Source organism: Protopterus annectens, chromosome 10.part0, assembly GCF_019279795.1.
Source record: "Protopterus annectens isolate FY-2018-M chromosome 10.part0, PAN1.0, whole genome shotgun sequence".
Classification (NCBI taxonomy): Eukaryota; Metazoa; Chordata; order Ceratodontiformes; family Protopteridae; genus Protopterus; species Protopterus annectens.
In genome coordinates, this window is record NC_056744.1 from 1,454,771,264 (window position 1) to 1,454,792,955 (window position 21,692).

The 21,692-nt window shown below is 38.4% G+C and overlaps 1 protein-coding gene across 1 annotated transcript in view; it reads left to right on the plus strand.

Annotated features, from left to right (window-relative positions):
• The window catches only part of LOC122813648 (zinc-binding protein A33-like), a 138,598-nt gene that overhangs the window by 76,452 nt on the left and 40,454 nt on the right, over positions 1 to 21,692 (plus strand). Inside the window, exons 2-3 of the mRNA XM_044086084.1 lie at positions 3,477 to 3,572; positions 3,647 to 3,880. Coding sequence (XP_043942019.1) covers positions 3,477 to 3,572; positions 3,647 to 3,880 — 330 coding nt within the window. The remainder of the gene's footprint in view (positions 1 to 3,476; positions 3,573 to 3,646; positions 3,881 to 21,692) is intronic.

Genomic DNA, 21,692 nt, shown 5'->3' on the forward strand with positions numbered 1-21,692 from the left:
ATAATGTAAGAACAGCTTTGATTTACCTATTGCATTTTGATTTTTACCACTGCCTTTACAATACTGAACTTTTACATGCTTGTAGAAGGGTGTCTGAGTAAATGTTAATACCTAACAGATCAAGAATGGCTTGAGTGAAAGCAAACCTGTACCCTGAGATGGCAGGTGGGACATGCCTCTCAAATGTCCAGATTTTTGCCTCCTATTTTCATCTATTCCTCATACAATTTGTGATTATAAGAAATCACTGAGGATTGAAGTCACTAATTAATGACCCGCATTTGAGTTTCAGATTTTATATCCATCAGAAAGTGCATTCTAACATAAAACCTGATATTCTATGTACCGTCTACATTTTTAAGAGCAGTATTTTAAAATCTGTCCATATTGTTTGGGGCTGTGCCCCCCATTAGTGCAAGAAATCTGGACAAAACTTAAAATAAGAGGTTGAGAGATAAGCTTTGTGGGAATAAATTAAGGAGTTTTCTTTTTCTTTGTTGTACAGATTATTTATGTTTGTGGACTTTCTGAGATGGTTTGCTCTTACACTTCCCATTATTTTTAGACCTGGTTGGGGCTGCCAGATTTATGCATTTATCTGTGTGACCACATTATTGTGTCAGTGTCTTTAGTACTGTTATATGTAGATATGGTGACTTTGTGATAATTGGTGTAGATCTGTACAGTTAAAATGTATAGGTGTCCCCCTTTATTGATGGGTAGTTAGTCTCCTATAATTATTGAGTTATTGCATAAGCAAAGTCCTTCATGTATATTTAGGAACTGAACATGATTTACAGGGGACATTGAATGGGTCCTATTACATGCTATGCACTGATAATTGGTTCGATGTGTTATGTTTGTGGGTCTCTAAAATCTGCCTAGAGGTCTATCACAAATATGCAGACTGCACCACTGTTACCATCAGATCTAAAGACAGGGAAGGTACAAAACCCAGGTATTGGGGGCTATCTGAACATTTAAACCAAATGTCAGTGATTACACATATGCAGGCACTCTGCAGAAAAGCCTCACGTTTGGGCATTTTGTTACTGTCACTGAGCAGAGCCACCATGATGTGATCTTGTGCTCAATTTCTTCTTTGTTTAAGTTGGGAGCTCCATTAGCTGGACTGTACCTAAAAGAGCTAACAAATACTTTAGCCAGTATGCAGTAGCCTTGAGAGGTGCAAGCCATCCTTAACAAAGCAAGTAGGGATGTCCAGCATTGCATGCCAAGCTGACACGTAATGGATCCGCCAGCAATGATGCTAGCTGTTTACCCAGTTGTTGAAGCCAGTTCTCTTGTCTTTATAGTTCAACATCATTCCTGAAGAAGGAAGAGTTCTGCTCAAGACCAAGGTCTTTTCTGCATTTGTGACATGTATGGAGAGTTATGACATCTCTCTGTCATTCCCACAGGGTCTTGCACATCATGTTGTTTACAGCTATATGGCTCACCGTTGCGTTGTATTTATATTTGTTAGGTGTAAGGGCCCTTGAGACATCACAGATCCTGGCAGCTGAAAGACAACTCACTGTCACCCTGTACTTATAACTGTTGTGTTTAACTGAGGAGTCTTCAATCACTAGGATGTTTGTATTAGTAGCATAGTAAATATGAGATGATTTATGTCCTGATGACTCTTTGTTATGGCTATATCAGTGGGTGATGTGGTTTGTGGCTTTCTCTGAGACCAGGTCCTAATGGATGTTGGAGGATTTGCCAGGGATTTTGTTTACAGCCTCAGCATAAGATAATTTAGTGAGTGTTTGAGTGGAGTATTTTGCAAGAGTGTGTTGCTATTTATTTATTTATTTTGCAGGAGAATTGTCTCCATGCTACTTAGGTACTTTCATATCTCACAAATAGAATGCATTTTGCTATGTTAGAGTTCATTGTCTGTGCGCATCAGGTATTGCTGACCCTGCCTGAGGATGCCAAGTGCTATAATGCTTGCAACAAAGTAAGTAAGCTATCTATCCATTTCAGTCCAGTGAGTCAGAGCTTGTTGATATTTAACTGACTTGTTAATAAGTGGGGGTGGGTACAAATTTAATTTAATTAAAATGTTAGTTTACATTGCAATTAAATTATAGATTTTTTTACAGGAGGACTGCCCTACAGATTGGGATAATGTCTGTTTATCCAGATAAACTATACAGCATTTAATTTATGCAGTACAGCCTATGGGAATGTAATAATGTAAAACTGAAAATGAAACTGCCTGTGTATATCTAGTACTGGTTTGGATGGGGCAGTATAAACAGGCAGGAAAAAACAGACCAATGGAAAAGCATATACGGTTTCAGCCAATAATGCAAACTCCATAGTGCAGCAAATTATCCTCAGCTTACTGTAAATACAGCAACAGATTATTGCCAGTGGCATTTTTTTATCCATTTTATGGAAAAAAGATAAACATTTGAAAAATTGCAGTTTATGCAGAAAACTGTAGGTGACTTGTGTACAGATGGTAAAAAGTAATTTTCTGCTTCTGTGATGTAAAATGGAGTCAAAATACTAAGTCTAGGAGTGTAAAGCTCACAGAATTCCTATGATAGATTGATGACAGCAGGTCATAAGGTCATATTGTGCTAGCTAGCTGTCCCCAACAGGGTTACTAATGAATAAGCATATCATGTCTAATCGACACTTGATTGTTAGACTTAACACCCAGAACCTTGGAGGTCACTAATCAGTGACACTCCCAATGTTGCACACAGAAACATTTTTTTTCAGGGTTGCAAGTCCCCCGACTCATAATGTGGGAGCAAGCCCTCACATCCTTGAGATGCGTAGTAGCTTTGACTTTGTACAAACTTGGAAAGGAAAAGAAAAAGTATTATAATGTAGGAATCACCTTCTCACTCTTTTCAGAGTCTTGACTGCCATTACAAGACACTGGCAACTTTCCAGTGATGATGATCTGAGCATTGATCAACTGGCCATCAATTTGGAGCCATTTTTTGGAGCATTCTTTGCCCACAGCCATCTTACCATCAGTTTTATGGTGAAAAGAAGACGAAGTGCTCTCTTCCTTGAAAAGCAGGCTTAACAGCTTAAAGTGGTACCAGTGATGAAACAGAGTTAATTGGGTATTGCATGGTTCCTTTCATACCATAGATTTTGTTTCCTACTGTGATGGTCTTAACCTGAAGTCATGGCTGCATGGAATGAATGCAGGAAAAGAAACACACACACACACACACACACACACACACACACACACTTATTTCCCTTGCCACACCAAGCAAAATGTCACTTCATTTGCTTTTAGATGTAGAAAGTTAGTTTCAGGTATGGCAGTGTATCATTTGAAAACTATGCCAGTCAGCCAGGAGGTTCCACATTAATTTATGATAATGTTTTGTTTTGTGTTGTATTACTATAAAAGTACAGAATAGTAAGGTTACAGTACATGAATACAGTCTTTCGTACAAGATACCAGTGTGATACTGTCTGTTTATCCCTAGGATAAGATAGGAACAGCCATGTCTTCCTTACAATCAGAGATGAATCATCTTATAGAAAACCAGCACAAACAAGAAAAGAAGATTTCTGACATACGTGTAAGTATCGCTCATGCTTTTTAAGAAAATTGTAGTCTAGCCCACAGATTCTTAATCAGAATTATCGTTTGCAGGACACATCCCAAAATCTGAAACAGCACATTAAATCAGAGTTTGTCAAACTGCATCTGTTTCTGGAAGACAAGGAACAACAGCTGATCCAGCACCTTAAGGATGACACAGAAAGAATTCGTGGAAAGATGGAGGAAAACCTGAGGGAGATGAAAACCCGAAGCAGTACACTTCAGGAAGATTTATCTGCTGTTCAGTTTGCATTGCAGCAAGAGGATTTTCTGTGTTTTCTAACAGTGAGAGGCATCAGTACCTACTATATATGTTCATTTCTTTTGTTAATGAAACTGTTCATATATTCATACTGGCCTTTTTCTTCTGCTAATCTGAATGTGTGTAACAAAAGCAGAATACTGAGAAATGATGAAAATGCATGCATAATACAAACTGAATACTAAGAAAAATATTTGTAAGTAATTCCACAGCTTATACTGTAGGGTTTATGTTATACACTTTCTCAGTTTTACCATAATCCTTTCTTATAATACTACTCCATTATGAGGCCAGACATATTTACATCCTGTCATAATCATTTCAGTGGTGGAACTAACAGACTGTACCCATAATGTCAGTGATAGATATACTGGAATAATTACATGAATGCCAACCATGTTTGGAAGGTAAGGTTGCCACTACAATTCTAGCAGGCTGAAGTGCTGAGCATTCCAATGTGCCAAAAGTTACAAGAGATGGCCTGCTGGCATAGGTGTTTTATTCCTATCTGTGTTGTCATATTTGACTAGCTTCTCTGGTATAAATCAAACCACTGGGCAGGTCGAATGCAGGAGCTGAGGAATGATTCTATTGCACCAGAGGAAAGGAGTAGGAACTAACATTTCAGCACTCCCCTGTCATGGAGGCCAGGTAAGAATGGCTGCCATGCTTTAGATTAGATTTAAATACTTCAATACTACAAAGCCTGGAAAATTGTATTATAAATACCAGCACTAGAAACTCCTCTGTGTTGAGTTATACTAGTGGCTATTGTTACCTCTAAAGACCCTGCAAAATCTCCTGGCGGTGTAGGCCCCGCTCCGCTTCGCCCTCGCTTCGCTCAGGCTCCGCTCCGCTCCCCTCCCCTCCCTGCCCCCTTATCCCACCCGCCCCCAGTATCCCTACTTTTATAGCAACAAATAGTCCCTCCCACTTTCCCACTTAACAAACCCAAGGCTCCCTTGTCACACCCCATTACTCCTCCCACCCCAAGGCCCACACCCTTTAACAAATCCCACACAAAGTCTCTTCCCTCACTAAATACCCTTTTCTTTTCTTCAGTATGGCCAATTTCACCTATACTATTACCCCCATTATAGTTATACTTCTCATCACCACCTATATCCTAACAATATATGAAAACCAAACCCTTATGGGTATCGCTTTCCCTAAGTGCCACACCAACTCCCAATACAATCTCCATGTCAGTTATATTCCACCTTCAATCTACCAGGACAAAAATGTATCCCCAAAATAGTCCACCCCACACTTCAACACCCTAAAATTCCACATAACAAATCTAATCTCAAAATCCTATTTAAATTACAAAGATTTTTAGTTTACTTGAAAAATTGTACTAACATCGACGGAGATATTCACCCAAACCCAGGTCCCACCACTATGCCAATTTCTAACCCCCATAATATAACCAGAAAATCTACTGACTCCCTTCTAATACTACACCTGAACCTAAGAAGCATTAACAATAAAATTCACAACCTTCACGCCATCATAGCTACACAGTCCCCTGACATCATGTGTCTAACTGAAACATGGCTAAAACCCACTACTAAGAATGAAGAGATCCTCCCACCCGGGTACAATATACTCAGGGCTGATCGTGCAAAGAAAAAAGGTGGAGGAATAGCTGTTATGTTTAAAAATACCCTTAACATCCTTAAGAACCAAGTACAACCTCCTACGATCTCAAATCTAGAAATTATAGCCCTACAGATCTGCCTAAACACTCAAAAACGCATCAACCTTATTGTAACCTATATCCCACCAGGGAAGAACACAGAAAACCTGGAGCATACCCTGAGCTGGCTAGCCATCAACTACCCACAAGAAACCATAGTACTGGGAGACGTCAACATTGACTGGTCTCTCTTTTCTACCCATATAACTCCACAACCTATTAACCTACATGGTTTTTCCCAAAATATCCTATCCCCAACCAGAATAGGCAACTCACTTCAAAAAGAAAGTATTATTGACTGGATCCTTACTAATAGGGACTCTAATAACTACACCACTGGTACCCTTCCCTGTGACCTCAGCGATCACCTAATAACTTATATCATTAAACATAAATGCCCTACTTCTAACCCCCCCCTATATAGACTAATCAGAAACAAAAAAAAATTCGTCCCTCAACTATTTCTTGCCGACCTGAAATCCTGCAACTGGACCATATTAAAAACTCTTTCACTAGAAGACAGTGTGTCCCACTTCAATGACACATTCCTTAAGATACTTGACTCACATGCCCCACATAGACAAATTAGAACCAAAACTCGCATAGCACCTTGGCTAACTAGTTATACTAAATCCAAAATCAAAACTCCGTGACCAAGCCTGGGATAAATGGAGAGCCACAAAAACCCCCCAAGACCGTTATAAATTTCAACAACTAAGAAACGCCACTAAAACTGCCATTACCCAAGACAAAAAACAATACTTCTGCAACCTCCAGCAAAAACACCAGAACAACCCAAAGAAATTCTGGGCAAGTTTTAACAACCTTCTGCACCCAGGCAAAACTTCCACCCCAACCCCCGAGAAATTGTTAGAGAAAGGCCAAAATGAAGTAGCCAACACCTTTAACTCCTTCTTCACTGAGACTATCCAAACCCTAGCCAGTCAACTTACCTCCACTTCCCCACCTGCTGCGAAACTGCATCTTGACACCCCTACCCCCTTCAATTTAAAGCCAGTCTCTTCCTCCTATGTACGCTCCCTGCTAAAAAAAACTCAAACCAACCACCCTAGCGGCTGACCACCTTCCTGCGGAATTCTTACAAATTGCGTCTGATGAAATAGCCTACCCCATATCAATCCTTATCAATAGAACTATAACTGAGATGAACATTCCCTCCATTTGGAAGACTTCTTATATCATTACGCTTCACAAAGGAGGTACCTCCCTGGAAACGTCAAATTATAGACCAATAGCCATCCTGTCCCCGATAGCGAAAATCATGGAAAGATGCATCCACAAACAACTTCTTCACTATCTGACCTCTAATCATCTCTTGTCCAATGCCCAGCACGGTTTTCGCCCACACCATAGTACAACTACTGCCCTCCTTTCCTTTGTTGACTCAATCAACAACAATCGTAATAACAAACTCATATCCTCTGCCCTCTTTCTGGACCTATCAAAAGCATTTGATATGGTCAATCATCAATTCCTTCTTAACATCCTTAAAACCCTACGTCTGGACACTCCAGCACTAAACTGGTTCAATGCCTACCTCACTGGTAGGCAACAAGCTGTCCTGTGGCAAAACAGAATATCAGGACTGCTCCCTAATACCATAGGTGTTCCTCAGGGCTCGATACTGGGCCCACTTCTGTTTTCCATCTTCATAAATGACCTTCAATCAGTCGTCCCTTAATCCACCTGCATCCAATATGCAGACGACTCCACCTTAATCTGCTCCGACGTCTCCCTCTCGAATCTCCAAACGATCACACAACATTGTTTTTCACTAGTTGAAAAATGGTTCACTGACTTAAAACTCCTACTTAACCCAGCTAAAACGAAACTATTACTTTTCTTCCCCAATGTCTTCTCACCTCTAGATAAAGAACTCCCAAACACTAACAACATAACCTTCCATATTAAATCCAATAATGGGACCCTCATAACCCCTGTCACCAGTACCAAACTGCTAGGTGTTACTATTGATCATAAGCTCAAATTCGACATACACATTACCCAAACAGTAAAGTCTGTTAACAAAAAACTAGGATCTATGTACAGAATTAAAAACTTCCTAACTCCCACTACCAAATTAACTATTGCCCGTACCCATCTCCTCTCTTCCCTCCTCTATGCTTCCCCGATCCTCTCTTTTCTCAATAAACGTGAACTTAACATGCTCTCTCTTGCCTACAACCACATTGCCAGATTTATTACAGGTTCCCCTTATCGAACCCATCATTGCCTTAACCTGAGGAAACTTGGATGGTTGGAACTGCCAAATCTCCTCAAACTTAGCCAACTCGCCGAAGCTTATAAAATAATCAACCATCCTGATAGAACTCCCTCACTGTGCAGAATTCTGACTCCATATACTAACCTCAACAGTCTCCGATCATCAAACAGCATCCAGATCCTAACTATTAAAGCAAAAAACTTAGGTGGGGATGCCCTCGCTAATTCCATTGGCAAGCAGTGGAACTCCCTGCCAAACAACCTTAGACTTACTACTTCGCTCAATCAGTTCAAATTTTACCTTAAAGAATATCTCTCCAGACAATGGATATGCCCATGTCGTGAACCTGACTAACTACATATCTCATACCTTCTAGTCCCATATCCCTAGCCCATTTCCCTAATTGCAGATCTCTAAAATCTCTCTTTCCTTATAACAATTTAGGAAGATTCTCCGATTTCAGTCTATTTTCCAGTAATATAACAAAATCAATGTTTTGTGTATAACCTCCTGTCTGTCCTTGTCTTATATAACATCTATGTAATTTTTCATTCCTGCATATGTAATCTATATTCTCTTTGTAGTAACTATACTTTGAATTTTGTAATTTAAACATGTACTTCCATTTTGTATTGGAGCTTTTCTCCTCGGGCCTCTACTGAAAACGGATATGTATCCAGCTAGACCAGCCCGGTTAACAAATGTAAAATAAAATAAAATAAATAAATAAATGGCCCTTGGCCATGCCTTAGGCTAAGCACCTATGGGAATGTTCATGTGTTAGCAGCATGCTTGGGCACAATGCACTCAGGACCTTAGCAAGAGTACAGTTAACAAAGTAAGCCCCCAGCACTTCCCACCTGGCGTGGATACCAATGCCTTGTCTTGGGAATGCTGTGAGGAGCATGGGTCTCCTTCAGGTAGGAAAAAGGTTGCAACAAGGTGCTTAGAGAGGATTACATGAACATTCAGTATTACATTGTTAAGAAGGGAGAGAAATATGTTGCTATGAAAAAAAAAAAAAAAAAAAAAACAGGTTCAATAGTAAGTATCCTGTATAGTTACTGTGACCATATTAGGGGCTTATGCCCAGAGTGTGGTAGTGATATGTAAGGCAACATGCAGTGTTGGCATAGCCTTTCTGTAGTCAGGATTTGCAGTCATCTCTTCCACCCTTTTGTTCACAGTTCCCTGTCTTTGCAAAACAAATGCTAAAGCATTTTTTAATTGCTTATAATATCTTGACTGAAGCCCTGCTTTCAGGCAATAAAGGGGTATAAAAATACAGACTGTGACAATAACTAATGACTTGTCTAGTCTACCTTTTATACTGACTACCATTGTAAACCCACTTTTTATATAACTCTCTCATCCTTATCTTCAGCATAGGCGCATATCCAGTTGCCCATGCCATTTTCATCACATGTGGAAATTATGAATCTGCAACTGTTTGTGAAAGATTTTTGCATTTGCCCTCCTAATCATGAAAAAATACTTCCTCATGTCACCTCTGAACCATGTTCCATTTTTAAATGGTGTCTCTTTTATAGTGTTGTTTTTTTTTTTCCTTTGAAAAATGCTGCATCTCATTTGAATCATTTTATGATGTCACTGTTTCTTCTGTTATCAGTGTTTTACAACTTGTTTCTATTCCTTATAATATGGTATTCTTCCTTCTGTATTTTGTTAAAGTCCTATAGTTCCTCATAATATAGTTACTGATACTCACCATGCACAGTTTTAGTGGTCCTCATTTAGACAGACACAAGTGTGTCTGTAATTTGTTGCATGTGGTGTCAAGCCAACTATTCATATACTGTTTTTTTGCAGCCAAGCATGTGTTTGAGTCCAAATACACTGTAATCCATACCTGCAATGTTTAACTATACTGTCTCCAAGATGGTGTGACCTCAGTGTGTTGATACAAGGGGCTGGGGGACATAGAGGGTACAAACTTCTGCAAAAATCCTTAGTATTGCGTAAACTCTGCTGTGATCAGTAGTAGTTTATGAAATGAGCAGGTGGCAGTGAGCATGTGAGACTTCAGTAAATGGGAATCAATGTCATGTAGTATATCTGTATCACTGACAAATGGGACTAGAATAACAGAAGATATTTAAGGAATGAGTCTCGACAGTTACACATACAGTTGAATACTGTACATATCTCTACTGGTGATATCCTTCATTTTTAATTCTAAAGTCTCCTTTTGCTTTTCTTATTGCCATCCACATTGATATTCTACTATTTTGTAACCTAAAATAGAGATATCATTCCACATTTATTGTTAAAGGAAAACTCCACATTAAAACTCAAAAACTTTTCTTTTCATTGTATCTTTCTTTTCTCAATATGTGTTTTCCATACAATGGCAACCAATGGGGCCTGCCTTGGTAATGTAATCTTGTTTTCTTACTTTCATTCCTTCTTCTCAGATGACGTTTCAAGTCCTCTTTATATGAGTCATGCTAGACATAAGGAAATAATGTTGTTTTATTATGCTATTAGTATAGAATGGCATGAGTTTGAAGCACTGCATCTAACACAGTTTCTGTAACAGAGCTGCTTCTATGTTTCCTTGACTGAGCTTCATTTATCTGTCTGTCAGAGGTTATATGCAATAAATAGCTGTTAGCCACTTCCAGCAAAAGAAAGTAGGTAAATAGCAGGCTTTTGTAAAGGGATTCTTTTGTAGTTCTAAAGGAATTCACAGAGGTGTAAAAACTCTCACTTGAATAAATAATCCTTGCTGTATCATGTACAGGTGACCGCTATTACTGGAAAGGATTCCAAAGTAAGTCTGTCTGCTCCTTCCCAATGCCTTCAGTGGGACGTTTTTTGTTTTTTTTTTTCTCATGAATGATGCAGAATTAAAAAGTGCTTTACTAGTTCCATAATTATTTCTGAAATGTTCACCTCACCTATTTTGTTTCTATTTTGTATTCATTTATACTTTGTTAACCAGGAAGTGAACTGGCCCAAGGAGCCTTTTCAGCCATGACCCGAGCTGCAATGGCAATGATAATAACAAGTAATAAATGCACTTAGCAATACAAAGAAAAAAAATACTGCCATAAAGACATTTGACAAAGATTGCATGTGCAAGACATAGCCAAGGTGCGACAGTTAATAAGTAAAACATTAAACAGCATTTACTAGAATATATCCATTAATAATACTTAACTATACTGTGTTAACTTTATTATAAATAATGAATTGTAGGCCTGCATAACTCACAGCTCTGTAAAATGTTACTGTTCTCTAACTGACTAGGAATCAGCAAGTGAGTGTTTTATGGCTTCACAAAAGAAAGGGGGTAATTTATATTTGCATCACTTTTTTGTCCTAAAATAGTATGAAAACAAACTAAACCTACACATTTTGAAATGGAGCAACCATTACAGTGGAACCTAGTAACTAGTACATGATTGTGTTAGCCCATTTCTTTATTGCACTTGCATTTACTTTTCTTTGAACAGACTGAATCTCCCATATTGGCGAGTACTACAATGGATATAAAAAGTGAACACACCAATGTTAAAATGCCAGGTTTTTGTGATATAAAAAAATGAAACCACAATAAATCATTTCAAAACTTTTCCCACCTTTTAATGTGGCCTATAACCTGCACAATTCAATTGAAAAACAAATCTGTTAGGGGAAAAATATAAAAAATAAAAAAATGTATAATGAGCTGAGTACATAAGGGTACACACCCTTAAACTAATACTTTGTTGAAGCACCTTTTGATTTAATTACAGAAGTCAGTGTTCTTGGGTAGGAGTCTATCAACATGGCACATCTTGACTTGGCAATATTTGCCCACTCTTCCTTGCAAAAGTGCTCCAAATTTGTCAGATTGTGAGAGCATCTGTTGTGCAAAGCCCTCTTCAGATCACCCCACAGATTTTCTATTGGATTTAGGACTGGGATCTGGTTGGGCTATTCCAGTACTTTAATTTTCTTTTGGTGAAGCCATTCTTTTATTGATTTGGATGTATGCTTGGGGTCATTGTTGTACTGAAAGGTGAAATTCCTCTTCTTCTTCAGATTTCTAGCAGACACCTGAAGGTTTTGGGCCAAAAGTGACTGGTATTTGGAACTGTTCATAATTCCCTCCACCTTAACTAAAGCCCCAGTTCCAGCTGAAGAAAAGCAACCCCAAAACATGATACTGCCACCACCATGTTTCACCATGGGGATGATGTTCTTTTAGCGATGAGAAGTGTTTGCTTTTGCGTCAAACATACCTTTTGGAATTGTGACCAAAAAGTTCAACCTTGGTCTCATCAAACCATAGCACATTTTCCTACATGCATTTGGGAGTCTCAATGTATTGTTTTGCAAATTGTAGCCTGGCCTGGATGTTTTTCTGTGTAAGAAAAAGCTTCCGTCTTGCAACCCTACCCCATAGTCCAGACATATTAAGAGAGACTGTTGTCACATGTAGTACAGAACCAGTACTTGCCAGAAATTCCTGCAGCTCCTTCAGTGTTGCTGTAGGTCTCTTGGCAGCCTCCCTGACCAATTTTTGTCTTGTCTTTTTATCAGTTTTGGAGGGACATCCAGTTCTTTGCAAAATCATTGTTGTACCATATTTTCTCCACTTTTTGATGACTGTCTTCACTGCGTTCCATGGTATATCCAATGCTGTGGAAATTTTTTTGTACCCTTCTCCTGACAGATACCTTTCAACAATGAGATCCCTTTGATGCTTTATAAGCTCTCTGCAAACCATAAATTTTGCTGTAGCAGGCAACTGAGTAAATGTCAGGAAAATCCTACTAGGACAGCTGAACTTTATTTGGGGTTAACCAGAGTCTCTTTAATTGATGGCAGCTGTGTACCTAAGAAGGCTGAATGCTGTAATTAAATAAAAAGGTGCTTCAACAAAGCATTAGTTTAAGGGTGTGCATACTTATGCAACCAGCTTATTGTACATTTTTTATTTTTTATATTTTTTCCCCTAACAGATTTTTTGTTTTTTGTTTTTCAAGTGAATTGTACAGGTTATAGATTAAAGGTGGGAAAAGTTTTGAAATGATTTATTGTGGTCTAATTTTTTATGTCACAAAAACCTGGCATTTTAACAGGGGTGTGTACACTTTTTATATCCACTGTATGTCCAGGATATTTGTGCCTCTTGTGTGTGTGCTGACTAGCTGTTCCAGAGCATTTGCATTGACAAAGTCCAAGATCATCTGAGCCAGCCTGTTTGTGGTCATGGGTGTTTCCCAGCCAGTGGTAGGATTATTAAAATCACCCATGAATCAATGTGTTGCTGTATGGCAAGTGATTCCAATAAGTCCAGGTATGTGGTCTTCCTTTCCTGCTTCACAGTGGAGGACCTATAGTTATCTGTGATGTGATAGGAGGCCTTGCTTTTAATTAATTGGAAATGAAGTAGCTCAAGAGCATCATGTTTGACCAGTCTTGAGGTGTACTTGTCATTAATGAAGGTGGCTACACTTCCTGTTTTGGTTCTTTCATGCTCAGTTTGTGGTCTGTACATATGAAAGGCATTGTAGCCCTGCATGGCTGCAGTGGTTTCCACACCATCAAACTAAGTCTTGATGACTGCAAAGACATCAGCATCTTCCAAAGTGAGGACTGCTTCCAGGGAGTGCAGTTTCTTGTTTAGTCTCCTAGCATTAAGGAGCTTGAGTTTATCTAGAGATGATTTTGTTATGTTGGGAGGTTGGTTATTTTGACAGTGCCTAAAAAAGGCACAATAGGGGTGGCTAATGCCTTTGCCAGTATCTGAAAGCCTAGAGGAGTCCAGTGCAGAGCATCTATGGCAAAGCAACTTGGCCTGTTGACCATGTCTTCCCAGGCTGACAAGATATTGGATCCACTGGACTGACAGCAGAACCTAAGCCAATTGTTAAAGTCAATAGTTTTTTTGTTTGTATTGTGTCATCATTCTTGGAGAATGTAGAATGCTGCTTAAGGCTAGGTTTAGTCATGTCTCTCTTCATATAGTCCAGTGAGTTACATCTCAAGTCTTTCTTTTCTACATAGGCTATGACAGAGTCATACCAGTACTTGTAGTTGAGTGACTTGAGTGCTTGATTGACTTGATGGATCCTGGCACTTGACAGGCATCTAACTGTAACCTGCTCCTTATCCAGCCTACTGAGGGAACATCCATGTGTCTCAGAATGGAGTCACCTATGACCAGTACATTCGGTTTTTGTGGTGTTAAGCCTTATGGGCTTATTTGCTGAGATACTGGTGTGTATGTTATGTGTTGTGGTTGTTTTTTGCATTGTTATGTGTGTAAGTGGTTTCTGTTTGGAAGGCCTCTGATCTTTTGGTAAGTAACTAGTGAGTACCTCCACGTGTGTGGGTTTATGTGTCATCTCCTTATTTAGTGTGTGTGTGTGTGTGTGTGTGTGTGTGTGTGTGTGTGTGTGTGTGTGTGTGTGTGTGTGTGTGCTGGCAACCTGTTTGGCATTCAATTTGTCTTTATGTGAGAGTCTTGCCTCCATTTTCATAGTGTAACTACATCTTCACATAAAGTATTTGTTTCAGGAGTAAACATATTCATTAACATGCTAAAATACTCACAGAACAATTTTGATTTACTTATATCCTAAATATTTTAAGTATATGTATATACAATAGCTCTAATTTACCACAATTCCAAAATAACTATAATAAAGGATAAGATCTGGTGTAGTCAGACCCACAAATCAACAGAAAAGTACCTTAATGGTGAATGTTAAACATCTAAAACTCCAGGGACTTCATTTTCAATACACATGCCATGGACACTGAATCATTTATGCCCCAAGGTCCAGTGGTATGTGTTCTTAGCAGCAGTTCCCTGACCTCTAGTTTAATCTTCCAGGGTATTCCGTTCCATAACATCTATTGTAGAAAATTCAAATGAATGTCCTTCCCATTCATTTATATACCTCCATAAGGCATTCTGTCTTGATGTCATGGAGATTGCTACCCTCTCTGTCTTACCTATATAAAAACTGGGGCAATTCGTACATTAAGCTACATATACCAGTCACAGTGTCATACATTTACAATGTCTGGGGCTCACTGCCTTCTCAAACCCATAAATTGAAATGTACCCCCCCCTTAATGTAAGGGTATTATTTGCATCTCCCAAATTTAAATGTTCCATGCTTCTTGCATCCCTTCACAGAGGTTTTTCCCATCCTTTCAATAAAATTATTTTGACAACAATCCCTTTTAAATATAATAAAGGGAGCTTCTCCCACCTTTAAGATAACACTACTGACCTCAAATATTTTCCAATTCCTTCTTATAATTTCACTGATCATGTCTGCATCTCTGTTTTAGATAATCACACCCCTCAGATGAAGCACTTCTTTTCTTTAATTTTGTCTGGGACACTCATCTCAGTCCCTTCATCATTTTTAGATCCTATTTTCTTTTATTGTATACTTTTGTAAATATAGGTATGTAAACATACATCAGGGTAATCTCTATTAATTAACACAGATCTCAATTTGTTACTCTTTTACTAAACTGTCTCCAAGAGTATTATACCATCCATGTCAGCCTAACTAACTGTCCTTTGACCAATGTTTTTTTTCTGGTATAGTGGATGGCAACTGATGAAATGTAGTAGTGAATTAGAGTAGGTCAGTTTTCTATAACTATTGGAAACAAATTTCCTATTGTAAATTCTTTCTGAATTTCTGCATCCAAATAACACAAGATTGTATATGATCTTTTCATTGTGAATCTCAAAAAATCTGTTGTATTTAGATAAACTGGATAAATTCCTGCAATCTACATTGAGCCATTCCAAAAAATAACAATGTCATCCAAAAACCAACCATATAAAACCCATCCACTGTCATAACCTGTATGGAACACATAAGTGTGTTCCCAATGAGCCATCACAATATTTGCGAAAACTGGGGCACATGCTGCCCTCATAGCCACCCCCATCCTTTGCTTGTAAATACTACCCTTAAAAAATAAAATTGTTGTCCAAAATAGTCGACATGAAGCTCCTCAAGACCATAACCATGTTAGTGTCTAAACGCTTGGCCAAATATTCATGGAACCATTCTACACCTTGTACATGGCATATGGAAGAAAATAAATCTTTAACATCAACTGTGACGAATATAAGGTCATTATAAAACAAATCATCCACAACACTTCAGGAAGTCCCACAAATCCTTATAAATATTCCCTCTCCTAGCTCAAACTTTTCTTTAATTTATCAATATATTTGGCCATCCCCTAAGGAGCCCTTAGCATCCACAATTGTTGGCATATGAGGGTCTACTATACCCTTGCAGATTTTGGCAATCCTAACTATGCTAGGAATATGGGGGTAGTCAATCTTCAAATACTTGGTCATATAATAAACTATTCACTTTTGAATAAGCAATATTTAATTCATTCCTCAAAATTTCCTTGTATTGATCTGATAACAAAATCTCCTCTATCTTAAAAATATAATCTAGTGTATTCATTATTACCAGTCCCCCTCCCTTATTGGATTTCATTAATCTAATATCTCTATTGCCACAAATCTTCTCAAGTAACTTCCTTTCATCTGTACTAAAACTTCAGTGGGGTTTCCTATTGTTACTTGTAAAAATTTGTCTAATATCTAGCTTAGAAATATTTTCAGACACTATATTAAATGGTCACTTAAAGTCCAACCAAATAATGCTTATAACTCTTGACCAATGGAATAAGTATTTAACTTATAAATAATACAAGTTTCTACTTTTAAAACAAAAAAAAACCACCCGTCCAATTACATCTAATCCAATTGTTTCCCAATTTAAACATGTATACACAAACAGTAGTTTCATACACACTACATACATACAAAACGCATGTGTTAACATGTTAAAATAATCACAGAATTCTTTGGTCTGCTTATATCTTAAATTAAGTATATGTTTTAAAATGAGACAATTGTTTGTTACGACTCTAAAGTGCCGTAATACAAAACGGGATGAAAGCGCTTAGTTGATCAAGCACTATAACATTTGGTGAATTATATACATACTCTGTTGGAGTAACAGGAATAATGTTTTCTGTAGTCATCTGGCAAGGGTAGAAAGTTTCAATATTTTGCACTAGTATACAGTCAGATAGACAGTCATGAGGATCAGATAGAGAAAATTTAGTTAGGATGGATAGCTTGGGGGAAGAAAATGGGCGATGGGGAGAATAAAGATGGCCAGACTGCATTAAAAGTACAAAATGGAAGTTGAATTCAAGCCATCAAATAGCTCCTTGTTATGTACTCATTTGGTAGTTTAATCTTGAGCTCATTACCCTTGGGAAGGTAGGGTGAAAGATGGAGTGTACCATCGGAGACATACGGCTATATCTAAGTGTAAGCTTAGGCTGGGGGAAACATCATTTATTTGCTTATTTGCTATATATTTACAAAGCAGGTGAGCTGGTCTTTTGATCCATTTCAGCCACAAACTGAGCTCACAGAGCAAGCATAGACAGTAAAAGGTAAGTATACAAACTGTAAAGAAACTAGTCAGAATACATGGTACACAGAAGAGAGGCCAGTATAGTAACAGAAGGTACAGTGAATGTGCAAATTCAGTCCATATGCAAGTATCAAAATGTAATATATGAACAGATACAAAAAAAGATGATTGATCCAGTAAGTGTCAGCATGGAAAAAGACACTTGACAGTCCTACTTGCTTTAAAAAGGATTGTTTTCACCCCCAAAGGCTTTTGAATGCTAACTAAAGCCTTTGCTGCTGCAGTAGTGCATATTGTAGGCAAAGTTTAGTTAGTATGAATATTCCAGTGTAGCAAATGTATCAGTATCACAGCAGCATCGATTTAAGATAGCTCTGCTCAGTGCCAGAAGTCTAAACAACAAGCTACCCAGCCTTGATGTGCTCCTGCATTTGGAAGTTATCCATGTATGTGTAAGCAGTGAAACCTTTTTTAACTGCCTAGAAAGCACTCCCTCCATACCTGGGGTTAGTATCTACCATGTCTTCAGATCCAATGGCAATTATACTAGAGTATCCATTTTTGTCAGAGACCATATTGTTTCTAGATGGATTCCCAGAGGTCCACAAGTTATCATGTTATCTGTTATAGGATCCCTTCCATGACCTTGGAAATTCATGTCAAACTCCTGAACATCATGGATGAACTCCCTCTACATAAATACTTCATCATCCAGGTGAAACACTGACATCAATAAGATCTGCAATGAAAGAATAAACTCCTTAGAGAGTACAGGTCTAAAGAAACCCAAGTCAAGGAAATTATTAAAAATATGTCTAAGAATTTTAAAAAAGACTATTAGAGGTACTAAGGTAGCCCATGAACTCAGATTTGCATCTGAAGCGAAGGCTGATCACAAATCCATCTTTAATTCTGTTATAAAACTAGGAAACCACATTCAGCAATGTAGAGCACTCATGCTAAATGACACAAACCTACTCTGACCTAGTGAATATTGTCAGTATCCTAGTATAAATTTAGTGCAACTCTCACTCCCGAGATGACTGTCCATAGATCTGTGATCTACATAGCTCATCAGAAATCCCCCCTCATCACTAAAGTACATGACTTGAAAATGCTGTCAAAGACTAATAAACCTTCTGTATGGGACTAGGTAACTCAGCCAACTGTTTGCTAACTAATACCAAACATGCTCTAGTGGAAGGTCTACATAAACTGTTTAACCTGATCCTGGCTACAGGCTCAGTCTTGGCGATACAGCATACAGCACTAGTTATGTCACTCCATAAAGGTGGCCCTACTACTTACCCTGGAAACTATGAACCATCAGCCTGGTGAGTCTGATTTGTAAGACCATACAGATAACAGACTTGATTAACATTAACATTAAAAATCTCAACATCCCAGATCCATAGCAATTTTTTTTGTAAATGTTAGTTCCTGTGTAAAGAACCTGGTTAAGGTATTTGAGAAGGAAATGTAAGCTGTTGACAGCGGTCACACTGTACACCCAGCTTACCGATTTGTCCAAGGACTTGGACACCATCCACCATATTAGCACAATTAATAAACTAAATGTGTTACAAAGAGATCCCTATGAGGTAAGATAAATAGCAGATTGGATACAATACAGAACTTGCATCGTGCGGGAGGCTAGGGTTGTATTGGAGAACATGAAGGTGACCAGTGGTGTTCTCCATGGCTTAGTGCTGGGACTGCTTTGGTTCAGTATTAACTTCTGTGACCTACAGATTAAAAAACAAGAAATGTGATTAAACAAGTATGTGGTGGATGGCTGTAAATTGAAATTCATTGTCAAATCCCCCTGTGACACAGAAGCCCTCCAGCAAAAACTTACACTTATAAATGCCTGGTATTTTGAAAATTGCATTTGCAACATTGTCACATTTGGAAACTCATCACCCTCAGCATGTAGCATTGACAATACTATTTTTAAAAATGAAAATGTAATTCGATACCTGAGAACCATGTAGTAACAGTTGTCAGGAAATCCCTCTACGTAGCTCAGGTGATCACCAAGGGAATATCCACCAGATATGTACATTTGTGCAAAATATGAACATTTTATGCTCAACTCCTGAGAGACTTGCTTGGCTACAAACATCTGCATTAGAAGCTGAAGCTAAGTGAAACTTGCAGTAGTGCATTTTAGTTTTAGAAGTACTGTATTTTCATTTTTCTGTTTCCTAATTGTGTGTTTCTGAACAGTGTGCTGTGTGACTCTCTGCAGTTAGTTCCCCACTCTCCCTCCCTGTTCCTGTGTTGGTATTAGTGTTGGTAGCTCTGGAATTGTCCGCCCCTCCTGTAAGTCTGTATTAGAACACTCCTCGGTCCATCTCATTTGCTCACTTAACCGAGTACAGTGAGATCATATTCTGAGTCTAGTGTTCACTCTACTTAATACAGAGAAGATTTGAGAAGGCCAGCCCACTTAGGTTCTTCCTTCCTCTTTCCTTGCACTTAAAAAAAAAATTGCACTTTATTCAATTGGTTTTACTGTATTTGTCTTTCCTCCTACTTTATTTTGCTTTTCTTAAAAGTACTCAATTTTAATTATTCTGCTGCATTTCTTACTGCTTGGTAGTAGCCTGATTAAATTGTAACTGTTATTCTAAGTCTTTTGGTTTAAGCACTTGGGCTTCATACAGGCTGTTTTACATTAAGAAGGTATGTGGTCTGAACTGTTGTGGCAGGACAGGTAGCTTACATCCTTCTAAGCTGGGAATTGCTGATTGAAGGCCCAGTGTCTACTATTCTAAAAGTGTATTAGTTCTGGCTTAAGCACTTGGGCTTCAGGCCAATTATTCTACATTAAGAAGGTTTGTGGTATGCACTCTTGTGGGAGGAGAGGCTGGATTCGGCCCTTCTGAGTTGGGAATTTCTGGTCACAGGCTTGTTGTGCCTGCTTATCTGAACTGTTTCTTTCTGAAATTGGTATGGCTTGTTGCTGTAGCACAGACCAGATTCAGGCCTGCTGAAGCTAGCTTTGTTTGTATAACTTGAGCACTGATCCAGGCCATCTTTTTTGGAGAAGGTTCCCATGCACCCTAGTAAGCAGGGATGTGCAGCTAGAACTTGTCTGATTGAAGACTGCTGGAACAGGGCTCAGTTTTGAGCTTTTTTTCTGGTAAATTGGGTAACTTGTTTAAATCAATTTGTTCATTTTCAATTGTTTTATATATATATATATATATATATATATATATATATATATATATATAAATTGCACTTTATTAATCTGCTTTTACTGTATTACTAGAGATATTGACTACAACTCTGATCTGCGATATATAACAATAAGTATAATTTCTGTGCATTTAAAGTGTTTTTTGAATCTATCTGCTTTATTTTCTAATATATATATATATATATATATATATATATATATATATATATATATATATATATATATATATATATATATATACTTGCCCTTTCTAAGCTAGTATAGCCCAGTTTTCAGGTTAGTGCTGAATTCAGGGCTGTGTTACAAATCTCTGTGTTTGCCCATACCTTACTTGGATAGAAGGAAGTTCTCTGTTCACCTGTGAGAGAGGGGAGCTTTGAGCAGCCCAGAAATTAGTAGTTTATTGGCCATTTTGGGCTAATTTCTATCTCTTTCATTTCCCTGCTATAAATACTGTATTTGCCCGGTTTTGCATGCCAGGCTAGGGTAAAACTATTCCCGGCTCCACAAAGTCTCCTCTTCAATTATTCCCTTGGAACTAGACAAACTTTCAACTTAAGCACTCAAGCCATTCATTTCTCAGCCCGACACTTGCTCAAAACTTATAGCAAGCACTTATAAACCCTAGCACTAGACCCTCCTGTACTGTACAGAAGGACAAGGCTCTCTATTTGATGTTACCAGCCAACCAGTAAAACAGTTCACTGTACCTATACAGGCATGTCCAAAGGGCAGTTTCAGGTGTACTCTCCAGTCCAACTGGTGAATCTGGGCATTTTGAGGCAATGTTGCAACTGCCTCATGTACACAGACAACCCCCTCCTCCTACCACCAAACACTAATACATGTGAGAGATGCAATTATACAGCCAAACTGGAGGCTAAGCTCACTCAACCCAAGACTGGATCAGACAGTCAAGAGGAGAAGGGAAATACTTGCATCACACCACCAGTCTCACATAGACCCATTAAACCAGCACTGGCAAAAAACGCACATAAATACATGAAAACATACTCGGAGGCTCTAAATAAAAATCTGCAAAACCAACCTTCAAAGCAAGCATCCAAGCAACTTCCACCCCCTAACACAAACCATGAAACACATACTTCACAAAACCAGTGTGCTATGAAGTCACAACCCTTAAGGCAAAATAATATACCCAACATACTAGTAATAGGTGACTGTATAGTAAGGCACACTGACGTCCCACTCACTAGGC